The sequence below is a fragment of the Gallinula chloropus genome (genome assembly GCF_964237585.1).
Source record: "Gallinula chloropus genome assembly, chromosome: Z".
In the NCBI taxonomy this organism is placed as follows: Eukaryota; Metazoa; Chordata; class Aves; order Gruiformes; family Rallidae; genus Gallinula; species Gallinula chloropus.
The window spans coordinates 52,639,471-52,657,598 of NC_140089.1; the positions used below are offsets into that span (position 1 = coordinate 52,639,471).

The 18,128-nt window shown below is 41.1% G+C and overlaps 1 protein-coding gene across 1 annotated transcript in view; it reads right to left on the reverse strand.

Annotated features, from left to right (window-relative positions):
* Positions 1-18,128, reverse strand: part of NRG1 (neuregulin 1) — a gene marked incomplete at both ends in the record, with an annotated part of 174,461 nt that overhangs the window by 133,588 nt on the left and 22,745 nt on the right. The window contains 2 exons of the mRNA XM_084278958.1: positions 3,160-3,284; positions 9,415-9,592. Of these exons, the coding sequence (XP_084135084.1) occupies positions 3,160-3,284; positions 9,415-9,592 (303 nt within the window). The remainder of the gene's footprint in view (positions 1-3,159; positions 3,285-9,414; positions 9,593-18,128) is intronic.

Genomic DNA, 18,128 nt, shown 5'->3' on the forward strand with positions numbered 1-18,128 from the left:
GTTATTATTGCATTGACTATTACTTTTTGAGACAGAAAATTTTAGTATTTCAGGGAATAATAAAGCTCTTTGCTCTTTGAAAACAACAAAGAAATTTTTACAATTGTTTTATTGAGAAATACTAATTTTTCTATGCCATGCAACAGGAAATTTGAATTAGCAGTTTTCATACATATGACCCCAGTGGCAATGCTGTGGGTTTTCATATTCTTAGGGAAAAAGTCCAACACATTTGCTTTATTCTTCATGTGTTTTTTCCTAATGCCCATTGCTAAGCATCATGCTAGGTAGACCTTTGGTCTGGCCCTAGAGTTATCTTTGGTGGAACAGAGCAGCAAACAAAATTTCAACTAAGATAGTTAACGTTTCACAAAATTCTAGGGAATTAAACCCAAGATTTTTAAAATGAAAAGCACTCATCTTTTAGTGTAAAAAAAAAATAAAGCAAACCACCCCATGCCCAGGAACACCATCACCTTATTTTCCCTCAGTCTTAAAGCATCCAGCATAAAGGGAAATGAGGATCTAGTTTGCAGATACCAAAGGCACACATAACAAACATGCCCAGGTGAGGTCATTAAATTAAAGGTAATAATTAAAGTTATGGTTCACATAGCAGAGCAGGCCGCTACAACTGTAATGAAGTAAGAACCTCTGATACACCCTTCTACACCCCGCTGTTGCCCTATCAAGCAAACTCTCTGCCTACCCTGAGAGGTTCGGCCCTCTCAACTGTCCACACACTAGTTTTCTACAGGGGCTTTTGTACTACACTGGAGCCCAAGGTCCTCTATAGAAGTCCATTCATAGGAAATAACACATAAGAGCTAAACATGCTGCTTAAAAAAAAAAAAAAAACAACCCAAACAAACCACTCATTTTTTATGAATAGTGCAGGACCACACAGATATATAGGACCTGAGTAATGACTGCCCTTCAGGGCTCATTACCGAGTTTGGATCCCAAATCTGTCATTAAGCTAGTAAGGGGAAGAGGTCAGGGAATGCGTGGGAAGGAGAGGTGAGAAGGTCACCTGCACAGGGGGGTCTTGTCCTTGTTTGCAAAGCAGATGTTGCCCTCTGAGGCCTTAGGGATCCATTGCTCTTAAGTCACCAGATGTTGCCCATGCTGTTCCTCAAATCCAGGTGGAAAATTCCATCATTATGAGGAAAATTAGAAACAATTTTACTGATAATTTATAAGCAACAATAAGCAGAAGGGGCTCAGATGTATGTGTGGCAACCACATACACACGACTGATTTATTCATCCAATGAATGCTGGCATGCCTGATTATAGATTATCAAATGTCATTGAGATGTTCCAGTTCAGATATCACCGAGTTTCCAGTTCAGATCTTTACAGACAAGAGCCAGCTGCCAGGTTTAGATCGGATCCAAGTTTGGTCGCATTTAAGGGAGTTTGCATGCATGGCTGTGTTTTAAACAACTTATGTTTCACAACAAGATTAGACAGATTCTAACATACCAGTTATAAATGCACATAATAGGGCTTGCCTGCAAATATATTCATTCAAAACCAAGCTCTCATCTCCCTGCAGCAGGAGTGTTTTGCTGTCATTCAGGACAGACCAAATGAAATTGAAAAATCTGTGTCACAAAGCATAGGAATGTGGGCCCACGTGCATTCTCCAACCACACCACCGTTCCTTGTCTGAGAAAGTAATAGAGGATGCCCAAGCATATTTTTGCATTTATATGTATCATTGCCCAGGCACAGTGCCCAAAGCTGAGTTTTGGAAACTCCGGTATCTTGGAAACAGTATAGGAGCTTTCCATGTAAGCAGCTAATGAGCAACCGAAAATTGTGTTCATGGAAACCAGGAGCATTTACAAAGCTACACCTACCCATTTTTCCTTTTAATAACATTCTGGTAAATAACACTTTATCTTTTCTATCAGTCTCCTGACATCTGACAGTGATTATGATAGCACACAGATAGAATGAAATCTTAGTACTTGAGATTCCATAGTGGATGAAACAGAATCATAAATACACAAAGTCAATATAGTCAAGAAATTGCTGTGTGACCACAAAACAGCAGATAACCAAAGTCAAATCCCTTTGGCAAAGGTTTATGTTTGTTTTCCTATTTATTTCAATGCCTATCTCCTGTTTCAGAGTACAATTAGGAACAGAAATGTATCCATGGTAAATTCCCATTTCAACATCATTAAACCCATCTCAGGTACACACAGAACTTCTGCTTTGTTTGCTCATGAGGGCATGTTTCTTTGATACTTCACAACTGCCTGGACACCAGAGTTTGAATTATAAGAGCTGAATTAGCCAATGTCACACTTAAACATTTCAGCCAAACTGCAGCCTCCAATGCACTTACAAGGAGAAAGAGTACTGCTAAAACATCTGTGTGCAATGGAAACACCCATGAAATTCCATCAGAAGGCATTGGAATTTCCTGTAAATGAAATGGAAAGGAGGCCTGTCAAAATAGCAATCAATAATACTTTTAAATCATTGGGGTAAGTGTGAATGCTATCTGCCTTATGAAAAGCTCCGTTCCTCAAAATATAAGTTTAAATCATAGTTAACCTGAGTTAAAATACCTGAATTACATGTATGCCATTGAATAATATGTCTTCAAAAACATCCAGGCCTTTCCCTTCATTATTTCAGAAATCAAAAGAAAAACCTACTGACATCTGTGAAAATAAAAATGCTGGCAATAGGAGACATACAAATATTATGTAAAGACAAAGAGAGGGGTGCTGGTTTAGAAGGACATGTTTCAATCTAAATGAAAGCTTCCCCACGTGACTACAGTGCCTCCAATTCTCACATGTACTATAGGAAGTAGAATGAGATTCCCGTCATTCTCTTGTTCTCTTGGCTATTTAGGCCATGTCTTAGATATAGTGTTGGAAAGTGTCACAGAAAATTCTGATCTTTCCTGAGATCTATAGGAAGGCATTCCATTTGTACAGGCAAGAGAAACCAAACTTCTCCACTACAGAGCAGACAAGCCAGGCCTGATTCATTCTCTTAGCACACCTAATAGATTTCAGTGTTTCCACTTCACTTGCAAAGCTTTCCCTTCCAACAAACCCTTTATTCCTGATGGCAGCTTTAATACACAGTCTTCCTGAATATGACAGTAAAAGAAATAGCCAAGCCTTACCATTGGTGTCCGTGATGATAACACTGGCTTTAGTACTGTCATTCCCTAATTTGCTGCTCACTCTGCATGTGTATTCCCCAGCATCAGTCAACGTGGCTCTGTAAATGTGAAGCTCAGAGTATTTCCTGTGAAATCAGAAAAAAAAAAAAGTAAACATCCTGTACTGGAGTAACAGTCACTGCATTAATTAATGCATTCTTTGATTTCCTCTCAACACCAAGCCTTGTCTTTCATTCTTACCAACAGATTAACATTATCTGGTTTTGAAAGAAGGAAGGAGAATTAAAAAAATGTATCTCCTACAGGGTGCCGGAAAACAGGCATGTTAATGATCTCAAATGAAGATACTTGCTTATGCTTTTCTGCTGCAGACAGGTCTATTTTTAAAGGAAATCTGAAAAACAACCGTTCTCTCTCAGCTGAACCATTGGCTATCCAGATGCCATGGAGATGTGTGTAATATTAAAATAGATTACCGTTTCCTACAGGTTCATATTGCCAGTAGAAGAGTTCTGGATAAGTTCTGTAGTTTCCAACATCTGACTAAATAATCATGAGATTAGGACAGACCACTTTCTTTAACAACCTCTGAAACCCCAATAGTAAATCATTCTCCAGTGCTAACAAAAAAATATGGGCAGGAGCACAATTTGCATGAAGCTACATTTTGTTCCTGGCTCAGAGACATAATTTAATCAGTCTCCAAGGTTTTAAGATTAGATTTTAAAATGCAGAACTCCTGCCTACCCATTAATTTGGTAGGAGCATGTTCTGGTGTCATTCAAGGGGTCTCCAACTCATGTGATGGCAATAATCCCATTACTTATACTGTGGAGAATGACTAGCTTGGGGAAAATACACACATTATTGCTGATCCCGGTTTCTGTTTAAAATAAGTGCTTTGGGAAAGTTTTTTTGCCTGTAGCACAACCTGTTCATTTATTTATAGAATAGTCACTTTGTAGAGTGCGTGAGCTTTGGCTTCTCTATATTGGTTTACCCCATCATGAAGGACTGATGCCCAGGAATCAGGGGTTCTTAATTCTGAAAGCTTGTAGTCATCAGCAAGTCTAGTGATGAGTTATGAGTTAAGCAATGTTTGGGGAGCTGCTTCACTTCAACAGAGCCATGACTCCTAATTCTCAATGCAGAAATCAAAACTGATTACCCCTTCTGTGAACCATTGGGTTCAGATCAGAAACTAATCTGTTGTAGTAGGCGGGCTGGTGGACCAACCAAAATGTCTGACACATCCTTGTGAGCCTTCCCTCCCTCCAGCATAGTACAGTATCCCATCTGCTGTCAAATGTCTGCTTATCAGCAGCTCAGCCTTTCTTGCTTCTACGCGAAGGTCGGGTCACTGAGAAGTCATCACTGTGGCTCTCATGGGATGAAAGCAGTGTGCTAAGTGGACCCCCATCTCACATAGAAACACACATTACAAGAGTTTCTTCATGTCATGAAAGACAACCTCTTTCTTGAGGCTTCTGGGCTTGCAAGAAGAAGAAACAGCCCAGCTAGGATGGCATACAAAACCAGATTTTAGCTGGTGGCAACCACCAATATATTAGAAAAATGTGGCTGAGACATGGACACAAGTGGCCAGAGGGTTAAAGCTACTGTCTTTTTGCATGGGAATTTTGCACCTTTCTAACAGTTGTACCACAGTAAAAATGCCCTGCTCTTTAATCTTCCTGCTGCCCATATACCCACTTGCCTTTGTAACAGCCTGTCCAGGAACATTTGGCAGAAGTCTACACCACCTAACAGCTTGTATGGATGTGCAGCATTTCCCATATTCCACAGGTTTTCAGCCATGCTTGCAGACATTTGTCTAGATGGAGAGCAGGCACTAGTCTCAGGGTGCCTCAAAAGTCAATATAAACAGGCTCAGGTTTTTAAGAAACTTACTTTGACCCAAAGATAAGTAAGAAGCAGAGTGGCAGCTCTGTCACTTTTATTTGGGCACCCACTGTATGTCTGCTGGAGTCTCTTTTCCTCTCTGTATGATATCTAAGTAATATTGCTGCCAGCCACCTTTTTCTTTTAGAAGAAGAAACTATCTGAAGTGTATGTTTATTTTTATTCTCTTCATTTTACATGATACCTATAGAAAAAGTGAGGAATTGTATCATCTTACAAATTTACTTTTAACAAATTTTCTCTTATTTTTAGAAAAACTCTCTGAGAGCAGGAGAAATAATATGAATATTTATAGCCTTAAGAATATTTTTGAGACATATCAGGACAATTCAAAATAGAGGAGAAGATGACTCATTAGTGGCTGTAAACGAAGTGGCTCCCTAGCCATATAGTACTGTAACAGTACTCACTTAAAGACTGATATGGGATTTCATACTCAAATGCTTGTACTTGTTTCATTCTATAGCACGCTACACCAAAAAATGCCTCTTCCTATAAGATTTACTTCTGCTGTATCTTTAGCTCATCACCACTATGACACTGCTGAGGTTGGATTCATAAATGAAAGGGGAAAAAATACATCTGCAGAATGCAGTCCCTGCCCACCTTATCTGACTGCTTGAATTCATTTTGCTTCCAGCCTCCATCTGTCATCCAGAATTGCCTGTCTGCGGGCAAATATCCAAGCGGAGCTTGGATGAAGCCCAAGGTACAGGGCACTTGCACACAAAGTTTTCTCATACATTACTGACTGCCATCAGCTAGACGAAGTGGTAAACACCTTCCCCCTGCCCACCCACGCCCCCTCCCCCTGCCCCCATAATCCAACCCTGATAAAGGAGCCTCTCTTCATGTGATGAAGGGGGTCTGACTGTGTACAGTATGCTACTCAAAACAAAAATTTGCAGGCTTCACCTGGGTTTGAAATCAGAGAAAAAAACCCAAATGTTACCAGGACAAGTGGGCAGGCATGTGAAAATTAGATAGCAGGTGAAAAGCCCTTGTCTGGTGCCTGATTTTTTTTTGTAACTTAATTGACAGAAAGGAATAGCTTAGATCTTGGACGCACAATCAATCAATTGTGGCATCATAAATCATCAGCGATCATACAAGCATCAGAAACTCACTGACTGCATGGTCTCACTCCAAGACAAATTTCAGGCAAAAAGCTACTGCTTTAAATGCCTTTCATTACAATTTACACTCATTTTCTCTTGACTTTCCAGGGGGAAGGAGGCACAGTCTTTTAGTCTTTCACCTGCTGTACTGCCACGTCATTGTGTAATGGGGCTCTGTGCCCTCTGACTCAACTGCTCTGAAACCATCCTAGCATGCTTAGAGGAGCATTCCCCTGAGTTTATTTTACATGCAAGGCCATCTTCTGAAGGCTAAGCTTTGAGGAAGCCTGCACTGCCACAGAGTCTTCTGCACACTTAAAAAAAATAGAGAAACACAGAAAACCTCTGCCTCATTTCTTCAAATCTTTGATCCAGGAGTATTCATACTGGCCAAATACACCAAATAAACACCCATCTGCAGTATTATCTTTCCCATGCCTGCCCCAGGTGCCAAGCTAAGGTCTTTATTTTCAATTTCAATTTCTCAGAAATTGAAAAAAAAGACACTTCATCATTCTGCCAGATATTTTTGCAATTTGTTAAAAAACCTAAAGCTAGCTATCCATACCTCAGAAACATTTCTTTTGCTCTGAACAACAAACAGGTTTTTATTCTGCTATCACACAACAAGTAAGGTCATTTATTGCAAAATATAACATTACCAAAAGTCAGTTGTAGTTATTGGGCACTATTTACACAAACTTTGTGGGTTTTTACACTATATGTAGAAAGTGTTATTCTCAAGATTTTGGACTGAAGAAGTCAGTAAGACTGTGGTACTCTACATGCTAATGGTTCTCCACAAACATAGCCCAATTTTTACGTAGCCATTTGACCTTTAGGATAGACATTAATCCCAGGCTGCTCAACAAATACTCTAGCCTTCGTAGTTTGTTTCCCACACTTGGTAATAATAAAAATTTCACACTGAAATGCTCGTTGTAACAATATGGCAGGCATGTGAAAGTGACAAAAATTTATCTATGTGCTGTCATGAAAAAACACACAAAAATAAGTGATAAAAAACTCCTCGACCATTTATATGCCTTTTATTTGTGACTGGATGCAATTTGGCTTTCTATGTTGTAATCTGTGCATGTATTTTTATACATTCATTTGCACCGCATTTTCACCCATTTTCTTTTAGTTTTAGAACACGTGCCTCTCCCAATTTTTGTCAAAACAAAATTTATCTCCTTTTGCTGTTCACATCTACTGAGGCTTGGAAGCACATGAAAATAACAAATGAAGAAATGGCAAAGCACCTTTGTGTCCCCAGATAAAAATCTCAAAGTAGAAAGGCAAGAAAAATCCTTCAGATATCAGCAGACCTCCCTTGTCTTCCCCTGTTCTCTACTCTGCATCTAGTAACTTTCACATCTCTAACTGGAAGGGTTTCTCTGTTTCACACAGACGTTTCTGTTTTAAAACAGAAAACATAAGAGAGAAATTCCAACAATGAGTGATACCCTCCTGGCTGGGGTAGCACACAGAAGGGTGAAATCCAGGTCAAAGCCTGCACCCGGACCACTTACAGTGGGGCACTATGAGTTCAGAGTTTCATTTTCCAGGAAAGGGCCCAATTTTAACTTTTTTTTTTCATTAGGTATCTTCTGGGGAATTTTAAACATGTTTTGGCACATCAACCTGAAAAAATAGTCTCACACGTTCCACATGCATGCTCTAATCAATTGCTAATAGCTAGTTTCCCTTCTGCTAGCTCCTTAAAGTTTTGTGGGGAGGGGAAAAAAGAAGGCAAAAAAAAAAAAAAAGAAAGAAGGGAGCTGGCAGAAGGCAGCAACTGGTTCAATGCTGAGCTGACAAAACCCAGCCCCAGAAGGTGCAATCCTGGCTCCAGTGCATTTGCTCAATCAGCACCAAATCAAAATGTAAGAGGAGAAAACACTGTTTGCCCCTCACATGGACCACTATATTTTTGAGGAAGCTGAGGCCCAGGCTCTGACCTGAACATTTTCTTTACAGTATAGACTGAAAACACAACTCTGACAGAGACATATGGCCCTGTAAATGTGTGCAATTTGCCAGGCTATCTGCCACCTGGAACGACTCCATTTTGCAAATGCTAGAACAAGACATCACAGGTTCCTTCTTGCTGTCTGTGCAACCATAGCATAGGGCTGCGGTCATGCGGCTCTGCTCCCCCTCCTTGTTTCACCTTATTTTCCAGGCTGGGGCACAAGAAACTGAAGGGAGGGCAGGATGTCTGCTTTGTAACATGACTCTGAAAGGTCAAGAGTCTGTTTGATTTGGGATGCTGTTTTGCCTAGCAAGATGAGACCTTACAAAGTGTGTGGGACCACTTGACACCCTAGAAGCAAAGATCTGCGGAGCCCACCCCAAATCATCTGAACTTTGTACAAAAGGAAGGCAATGGCCCCTCACAGCAGATAGCAGCCCTGCCTACTGAGGGCAGAAGTGAGAGCTGAGGAGCTGTGTTCAAACAGATTCTGTAGGTTCCTTTGATGTCTACAACTGAAATTTTCCACCTAAAAACAAGGTAGGGACCAAAAGCCTTCTTCTGTCTCAGTACAGCAAGCACATTGCGTAGCTTCTGCTTTTTCCCTGCACAAACAAAGCATGAGGCCATTTTTTGCCACTGGTCAGCAGTCACACGTAGAGGACATTTTTCCCCAGCCAGGACAATGAGATTTGCAGACTTTGCTACTCATCTGACATCTGCTAGACCTGTGCCTTGTTCTGCATGTGCAGGAATGCCTCTGGTAAAGGACTACTGCAAGCTTGCGTAAGACATTATAAGCTAATGCAGGCAGCACTCAGCCTTCTTAAGGATTAGATTTCTTGAGAAGAAAATCTCAAAAATATCTCCAAATCTCAATTGCTGTGATGATTTTAAATGCTCTTGGATTTTCAACAATAAACATCAGGTGCCTCTGTTCTTGTCAGTAGTTCAAAAACAGCCTGTCTCCAAGGTTCACTGGTTAAAATTATAGCCTTTGGCTATCAGAAAATAACCAGAACTTTAAACGATAAAATTATTTATTAAATATTTATGCCATACTACTACTTCATCCATACATTCAAGAAAAACAATGTCACTGACTGTTTCCTTCTTCCTGTGTAATTAACAGCTTTTAGCTTTCTGATAGAATTAACAACCTCAAAGCTTGTGTTCTGGTGAACAGCTCTCCACATCCCTCCCAGCCTCAGTTGTGAGAAATGTTTCTGTACTTACTTTTGTTTTTTGGGGATCTTGATATTTTCCGGTCTGGTTTTTTTAGTTATTTCCTTTCCATCCTTTAACCATTTGAATCTGAGTGCAGGGTACTCTGAAGTCGTTTCACACCTTAGCACCAGCTTCTGCCCCACAACAGCCTCTTGGTTTTTCATTTCCTTCAATTTGGGAGGCACCGCTGAAGAAATAAAGGAAAGTGATGGTGATTAGGCCATCCTTAGAAGGGAAAACAGTGATAATCAAACTAAGCTAGGCAAGCCATAGACAGGAAAACCCCAACCAGACTAGAAACAAGTACACCAAAACCTGAAAAATAAGATGGTGGGTATCATCCCTTAAAGCATGAGGATACATTTAATGACAGCCTAGTTTGGCCCTTTGGACTTGTCTGACACGGGTCTCAGCCTGCAAGCCACACACAGCCGTAGCAAGAACAAAAGTGCTGCTTCAGAACACAGTATGAAGCACTAACACCACTTAATTTATCGTATGCACCTAGATGCAAGACAGCATGCTGCAGCAGGCAGCCTTGGTAGGTAATACAGAAGGGAAAGGGAGGGGGGTGTACTGCTGCTTTATTTATTTCAACTGCTGTGAGTCAGAGGCTATACAAAGGCTCCAGGTGCAACTGATGTGAGAGGGAACTAAAAGCATAAATATAAGCTCAACAGCTTCCCTGTTCTGAAGAAAAAGGCTTTTGCTCTAGCCAAATGTTGTAACTCACATTATACATCTACCTCAGACCTCAGCTTGGCCATATCCTTTCCCTGAGGCAAGAGACAACAGGCTTGGAAGCCCATCAAGAGAATCAATATCAATTAAGGGTATTTTGGACCCAGAAGGGGACACTGCATTGAAAATGCTCAGCCAATGGCTCCTACACGCTGAAGGGCTCCAGCTGATGCATCTCAGTTTCTACTGTGTTGTAGCAATAGTATTTCTCATGTGTGTAAATCTCAAACCATTTAGGGCTTTCTAAATTAAAATCTCTAGTATTTCACAACTAGGACTGTTCTTTGAATACAGGCTTCACAAGAAGACGCGGTGCCTTCGTGAGACACCATGCTTCATTTGATCCCGTGGTTTAGCTGTAAACCAGCCTTTACTGTGCTTCAGTATTGAGATAAAATTACTAGTTCAGCCTTGACTTCCCCTGAGGCTTAAAGACAACACCTTCACTGCATAACCAGGCAGGGCTAATACAAGGTGCTATAGCTGGTGAGCTGATGGGTGACAGCTTCTGAGTCCATCCTGGCTCAGCTGTGCCCTGTCATTGGTCTGTACCTCTGGGGAGCCAATATTCCCATGAAGCACCTCTAGCTGCAGTCTGTTTTGTTGCTTGAATGGCAGTAATGTTGTCCAAAGAAACAAATGTTCAGCATCGCAAAATGGTTGTTCATAACATGCAGATTATGAACATTCACTGGGACACCAACAGGTCTCCAGTATGGTCCTGTACAAGAAAATGTTTCAACAAACTGTAACACACTTGTTTACATTTTGGTATGTGTTGGTTGTGTGTCTGTGGAAGCTTGCTGACGTCAGTTGACCTTAATTATTATTCCAATCAGACAAAAACCAAGCAGCACCATCACAGCTGTAATTATGAGAGGTGAGTATGAAGAACTGGATACACACGTCTGACAAGCAGCTGCAGACGGCAGCATGGCCTGTTGCACATGTGAGACAACCTTCCTTTTCCCAGGAAAGCCAAGGGATATGAGGGAAATCCTGATTTTCCTGGAAACAGAGCTTGCTGGGTACCAGCAGAAGACAGGATGGAGATGAAGCAGCCTTCAGCTTAAAAAACTTCTGATCAAAGGAAGGTGATGACTTTTTCCGTGTGTCTCTGCTGGTGGGGAAACCAAGTCCCTGTCAGGAAGGCTTAGGCTAGACATCAGTAAAATGTCTGAGACCTTCTCTGGGGAGGGTGTCCCTGTAGGTTTTGCATAGGGTAGGCACAGGTGTCAGGGAGGCACTGGGATGGATCAGGTAAGGCCCAGCATTTCACGACAGGAAAAAATCTCCCCCAAAATATCTGTGCATATGTTGGTTTCTATTTTCCACTCCCTTGGCATAATTTTGGAAATTCCAGCGCGTTTCCCAAATGATACCAAAACAAACTTTGGTTTCTGAAAAACAAATGCCCACACACCATTCTGAATCCAATCTCTCTCTATATATACACTTTTAAGAGTATGCGTGTGTGTATTTGTATATATAGACACATTTTCATAAGCACATATGTGTAACTATTCAGGCATTTACCCAACAGAGAGAAAGAATTTTTGCAAAATACCAACCTTTAAATTTTCCAGCAAAAACAATTAGCCTTAATTAACAAGCTTTACTACTGAGGTTTGTGTTTATAGTTCCATTCTATCATTAAAGAATCAAGATTATAGACGTTTATTCCTATGTAAGAAAAGGATCTGCAGAGAAGTGAAATGAAAAACTAAAAATTTTTTATTTTAGTATATTTCATTTATTACAGTCCCATTAAATATCTTGCATAAATTAAGACAATAACCACAACTGCAAGGATCAGAATTTTTGTTCTTAAGACTTCAACTGGTTATTGATTTTCCTGTCGATATAGCAGTATGAAACTGGGAACAAAACAGAGATGCCATTTTGTTCCTGAATTTTATGTTAATTCAATATTATCTGCTCAAAATGACTTGCAGATTTTTTCATCCATCAGAACTGTCAATGAAAAAAAAAGTGTTAAATTAATATGCTCAACTCTTGCCATAATTCAGGAGTTACCAGGAAACATAAAAGAGGATTTAATCAATGGCAGTGACCCTCACTAATTCACAGTAACTCGCTGTCCAAGCATGCAGGCTCTCCAGGGAAAGCAGTAAAAGCTGTTCACAGACATGACAGAAAAGAGATTGTTTCTTTTTTTTTTTTTTTTTTTTTTCTTTTCTTCTTTTCATTTACAGTATGTTTGCTTCCTTTCAGCTACAGTTTTGGAAAAGTTAATCGGACCTGCCAGGCATATGAGAAAGCCTGTGCTGATAAAACTACAGCACTGTGTGCTTGTATTGAGACCAGCTACAGCTTCCACTGTCGCAAGAGGTAGTTGACTTTCATCAGTCTCTGCCAATTTCTCTGGTGTTGGTAGACAGGACCTTGTCTGAGGGGTAAAAATGCTTTTAAAGGAGGCAAAAAACAGTTACAATGATAACTAGACATTGGTCCCCCATGACACCTCCCTCCACTTGGCTCTCTACCCCTTCCCCCTTTGTCCTGATGCCATCTAATGCCAGCTTGGCTCCTTTCCACTGCTCCTTGCTGTGCTTGTCATGCAGCATCGCTCCCGCCACCAGAAAGGCTTCTCCCCAACAGGTGAGACTTTCTGCTGTGGGCAGGAATGAGGGAGAAAGGGCAAGGAAAGTGCTCTCTGCATCTCCTACACATGGATGGAGTTTAAGGTGCCACTGGGGACAAGATGGACACATTTCCTGTGGGTTACATTTTGGACTGCAGTGTTGTGAGCAGCTCTAGTACAGTGGCAGCAGAACCTTTACACATGCCATCCACCACAGAATGACAAGGGCCAGGTAGCAAAGAAAACAGACAAATCCCAAAGAGAAACAGCAGTGGCTAAGCGTGGAAGCACACTGAAAGTAGCACTGCTTAAATGAGAGGTCTTGCTGGATATACTTGATCTGCATTTCTTATGCTGAAACCCAGGAAGGCTTCATGTTTTGAGAGTCAATTAGAGACACAGAAAAGCACCCATGTTTAACCCCAAGCTTTTCACACTCACTGGTTAGGACCTCTCCCTCATGGACCTTCCCTGGTTTGACAGACTTTCTAAGAAAGCAACTTGAGCGGTAACAGCAAGAGAGGGCTGTCATGCTGTGACAAGCCCTCACAAAGTGTCGGAGCACTTGTGTCACCAAAAGTCCTGTGCTGTCGGAAGGGTTTAACAGGAGAAAGCACGCAAGGTGTTAGATCTCTGCTTATTAAGATGACTTGAATATCTGTCATTTTGTTAGCAATTTTTTCAGGAATGTTTGTCTGCTGGCCTGCATAATATCATCGCAGATAAGGAACACACATTTCCATATTCTCTCTACAAAAGCCTCACTGATAATGTATGACTGGAGATAATGTCTTCTCTCTGGACTTTGGCGAGTTTGGCAAAGCACAGCAATCTCCTCACCCTCAGTGTTTGATTGTATAGCTAATCTGCATGGAAGCTCAACACATTGAACAAATTAAACAGGAAACCTGCAAAATATTATCACACAACTACACTCTTTCAGCTGAAATTCCATGGGTGGTTGGGTCCCCCTCTTCCCCTTCCCCCTTCCTAGGAAGGCACAAAGCCTTGGAGTCTGAGTACAGGAATGTATTAGGCGTGCTTGCCATTTAGGCACATGTGCACAGTTTGCTGTGCAAAATTGTGACCAACAGCTTGGTGAGTGGTAATAGAAGTCACGAGAATAGCGCCCACTGCCTTGGCCCCAGACCTGGATTTTTGTAGCATAATGCTGAAGGCTGGGCAGTAATGCAAGACAAATTATATTATTTCCACAAAGCCTTCTCCCCTTGCATATGAGATTGTTATCAAACTCAGGTTTATCATCAGCAGGCCAGATTAGAATTTCTAAAGTCTTTTGTATAAACCATATAAGCTACACTTTAAAATGTATACTGCTCCTGCTTTGACAACTAAAAATGCCTCCCCCCCCCCCCCCCAAATTCTGTTGTTTTCTGCTGATTCTGATCCTCTTTTTATTCCTTTGAGCAAGATTTGGATTGTGAACACTTTTCAAAATCTGGCAATTTTCTTCCAGCATGCTGAGTTTCTGTGCAGGATTACCTACACGATAAAACTCTGCTGGTAATGATAGGACGTAATCCCACGCAACAAGATCTCCAAAATACCAGAGTAACTGAATACGAGCTCAGAGACTGGAAAACCAAACAAATCATTTAGCTACTTAAATGGGAACTTCCCAGTTCTGAACTCTTTTGAAAATACATTTCAGTTCCTGGGTCTTAGTACAATTTAGATACTTAAGTCTGTATAGAAGAGCAAAGGGGAAAATGCAAATCTGACATTTGTTGTGAGCAGTACATGTGAAACCAAGCTCCAGAGAATCTTGTTTTTCCTAGTGATGTTAAAAGAAGATTTTTGCAGAAGTTTTAGATGTGGTAAAGGCCAAAAGTAACAGGAATGCCACAGGAATGGCTAACAACATAGAGCCTATTAGACACTTCCAATAAGAGTATCATGGGCCAACTCATAACATAACTGTGGGAAGGCATGATTTTCAACAGGAGATTCGAAATAGACATATGGATGAAGTACGGTGCAAATGGAGAAAGTCTCATTACTCCTCCCTCCATTCTATAAATAAAAAGCATCTTCAGTGGAGCCAGAAAAAGGATGGTAGTGACAAACCAGCATGTCTAGAAGTATCATGTCCATGAGAGAAAGCCTGAGAATGCCCATTTATTCAGTGTAACAAGATAATGCCAGGCTGTCCAGCCTCCTGCAGTCACTCAAGATATCAGTTTCTGAGCTTAGACCTCCTTAGAGACAGGGAATTGTGTTCAAAGATAACAAAATGTAGGTTTCACAGGAGAAGCTGGGTGTGAGCAAGCGTCTAACCTAAAGATTACAATTTAAAGGTCAACACTTAATTTATTTACTGATGATCGTGTCTACAGGAAAACACTGCCTGATTGCATTAAATACTCTCTCCTCTGGTTCACAGTGCTTCAGCTGACTCCAACTGGCTGCATCCCTGATAAACTTTGATGATCCTGTTAGACACTGTCAATACAAAAACCTGATCATACAGACTGAAAATGTGGGGACAGCGCAAAATAAATATATACTTGATATCCAATGAGTGATTCAGGGACAACTGCTCATAAAGTCGATATAGAAATCTGCAGGTCCATATTTTACATACCTAAATGCATAAAGGTAGACTCCAGGATCTTTATTTGAGCACTAAAATGAAAGCAATCCAATGCATAGAAATGCTACGCAGGCATAAATCCTATGGACTTCAAGGGGACTTGCAGGCACTCAGTGATTTCATTTTACATGAGGACACTTTCGACTTAGGAGCTGAATTTTATGAGTGCACATTAAAAAGTTTGTCTCAAGTTTTGTGGCTTGAAGTCACATGAGTGGAGGAAGGGCAGCTTGCTGCATCATAGGTATACCACATTCTTTTCTTTGAGATTCAATTAAAGTATCTTCATCACTAATTTCTGTATTTGCTACAAAAAAGTCATAAAGTAAGCCACCAAACAGACTAATGCAGCTGAGACAACCACCACAGGCAAAGGCTGTGACTGCACTGTTAATTTGATGGGGTCTCAGATTATGCTTTATGGCCAGACTGGGATGGTTTACCCCATCACTGCCCTGAGAGGCACAAACAACTCAAACCTTGTGTCTCAGCTGATACATGTGTAACCACCTTGATGTGCCCTAGCATCATGTTAGGAAGAATAAAAACAAACGGACTAAGAAAAGGCAAGGAAGGAAAGATGGACTAGGCAACTCCTTTGGCATACTTTCAGAGGCTATTCCTCTAGGTTACTGATGAAAATCCAGCTCCTGGGTTACTGTCTTTTTCCACTTTTTGGTAAAACTGACTTTTTTTTTTTTTTTTATAGCTTCCTTGGAGCTTTAGCCCTTCAATCTGAAGGCTCAACAGGGGTGCAGCCATCTCCTACTCTCCCTCTCATGTTTTGTATTCGCTAGCACACTCCTGTGAGTGCCACTGTCAGGAAACAGAAAGACTAGTTCTATGTGCTGAATCCTGTAAGCTTTCCAAATCCTATGCGCTATGTTATATTTTATAACCCTTGTTTCCGTCTCCTCTACTGCCACTTGCTTCTTCACCCTCTCAGCATTTCTCTGTCATACACTTTCCCTTCACAGTGTTCCAGCAAAGCTGGGATGCTCATGTATAAAGGACATGAGTGATTGCTTTCCCTTGATCCTAATTATAAACAGCTCCATTTATTTCTTCTGGCTTACACTGTTTTCTTAGCTTTGGAGCATTTTCTGATTCTGTAATAGTTTCACTTCTTAAACATAAATGTACCACACATCAGCCAATAAATAATCCAATGCAGATCTATCCATAGCAGGCCTTCTTATTCCTCAAAACCTTCCTCTTCTTGAGTCTGTGGAAGCCTTAAGACACACATCCATCGACACTGCCAGCACACTTTTTTGTGCCTGGTCAGAGATCTTCCTAATTATGCATGCCAAAATGTCCCTACTCTCACAGAGAGATCAGTCATATATGTACAGAAGCAACAGTCACACATGTGGGCATGATGCAGAATTTAAATGACATCAGATGACACTGTAGTCATAGGATTCACATAAGTTTCCCCAAACTAAAACAACTTTCCATGTTGAATAGGAAAACCAGAAGGACTCACTGTCCACATGGATGCCTTATTATCAAATGATGCAACATGGGGAATAGGGAGTACCATAACAGGTGAAATTCATTGGAAATGGTGTTCAGAAGGAAATTCCTGGACCATGGGATGCAGGGTACCTCAACAGGTAACCAATATTGATCTCGTCCTGCTTGGGTTCACAGAGCTGGAGTCACTGCCACTACCACCAAGGATACCTAAGTAATCTGAGTTTGGGGATAAAACCACTGGAAAGAATAATTAGTGAGTACACAGGCAGACCCCCAAATGGGATGTACCAAATGACCTGCCTTCCCACAAGTCCCAAACAATCTAACAAAAGTCACACAGAGGCTACCACTTTTTACAAAGTAGATGAGAAAGTTTCTGGGCATCCCCAGGCACAGTTGGCAGTTTAAGGGGTTCATTTGTCCACTAATGTTCTTCCCCACAAAGAACCACTCATACATGTGGAAATTTTGGGGTAAGAAGTGGAAAGACTGAGCTGAAACCTGTCTGATTGCTTGTTTGACATGAACCAAAATGAACCCAAAATGTAGACATGTATTTGTAGGAAAAAAGATTACTTTGATCATTGAAAGGAAGAAGTTGCTCTTGCATTACAGACTGTATAAAATACCCACAGCAGTGTGAAGAACTTCAAAACTTTCAAGACATTGATCTGCTAATGCACAAGTCAAACTTTACACTATGGGTATTGACTCCTGATTTGCCACTTTCCTTCCCCTCCTCTTGTTTAAATGCTTTGTGGTCAACTCTCCTAGCAATAATCTTTTTCTGGGATTCATGTGGGTGTGTAGCACAGGCTGTGTAAGGACAAAAACATCTGTATGCTCAAAAACTCCATGGAGGAAACGACTGGAAGGCAAGGGCAGCCCTTCCACAATAACCACAAAATTGGGTCTCTCCCTACTTTGACATAACCAGAACTGCCTTTAAAATTTTTCATAGTAGTTGTCTCCTGGTGCTGGTCACAGATGGAGCAGAGTATGTGCCAGCCCCATTCCAGCTGCACAACACTCGAAGAGCAATCCTCCTGCCCCTGCCTGTCATAATCTTCACCAAGTAGAAAACATTGGAGCTACTTCTGGTGGAACATGCTGTGCCTCCACTTCTCAGTCAATTCAGAAGATGACTACTTTAGTACCTACACGCTAAGGGGAAATCAACATGCTCAGACAGTGCTAAAAGGGTGCCAGTCCCACAGTGAATGAAGGTGCCTTTCCCTAGGGACAAGGCACAAACAGCACTGTCCCATTCAGCTGACTGAG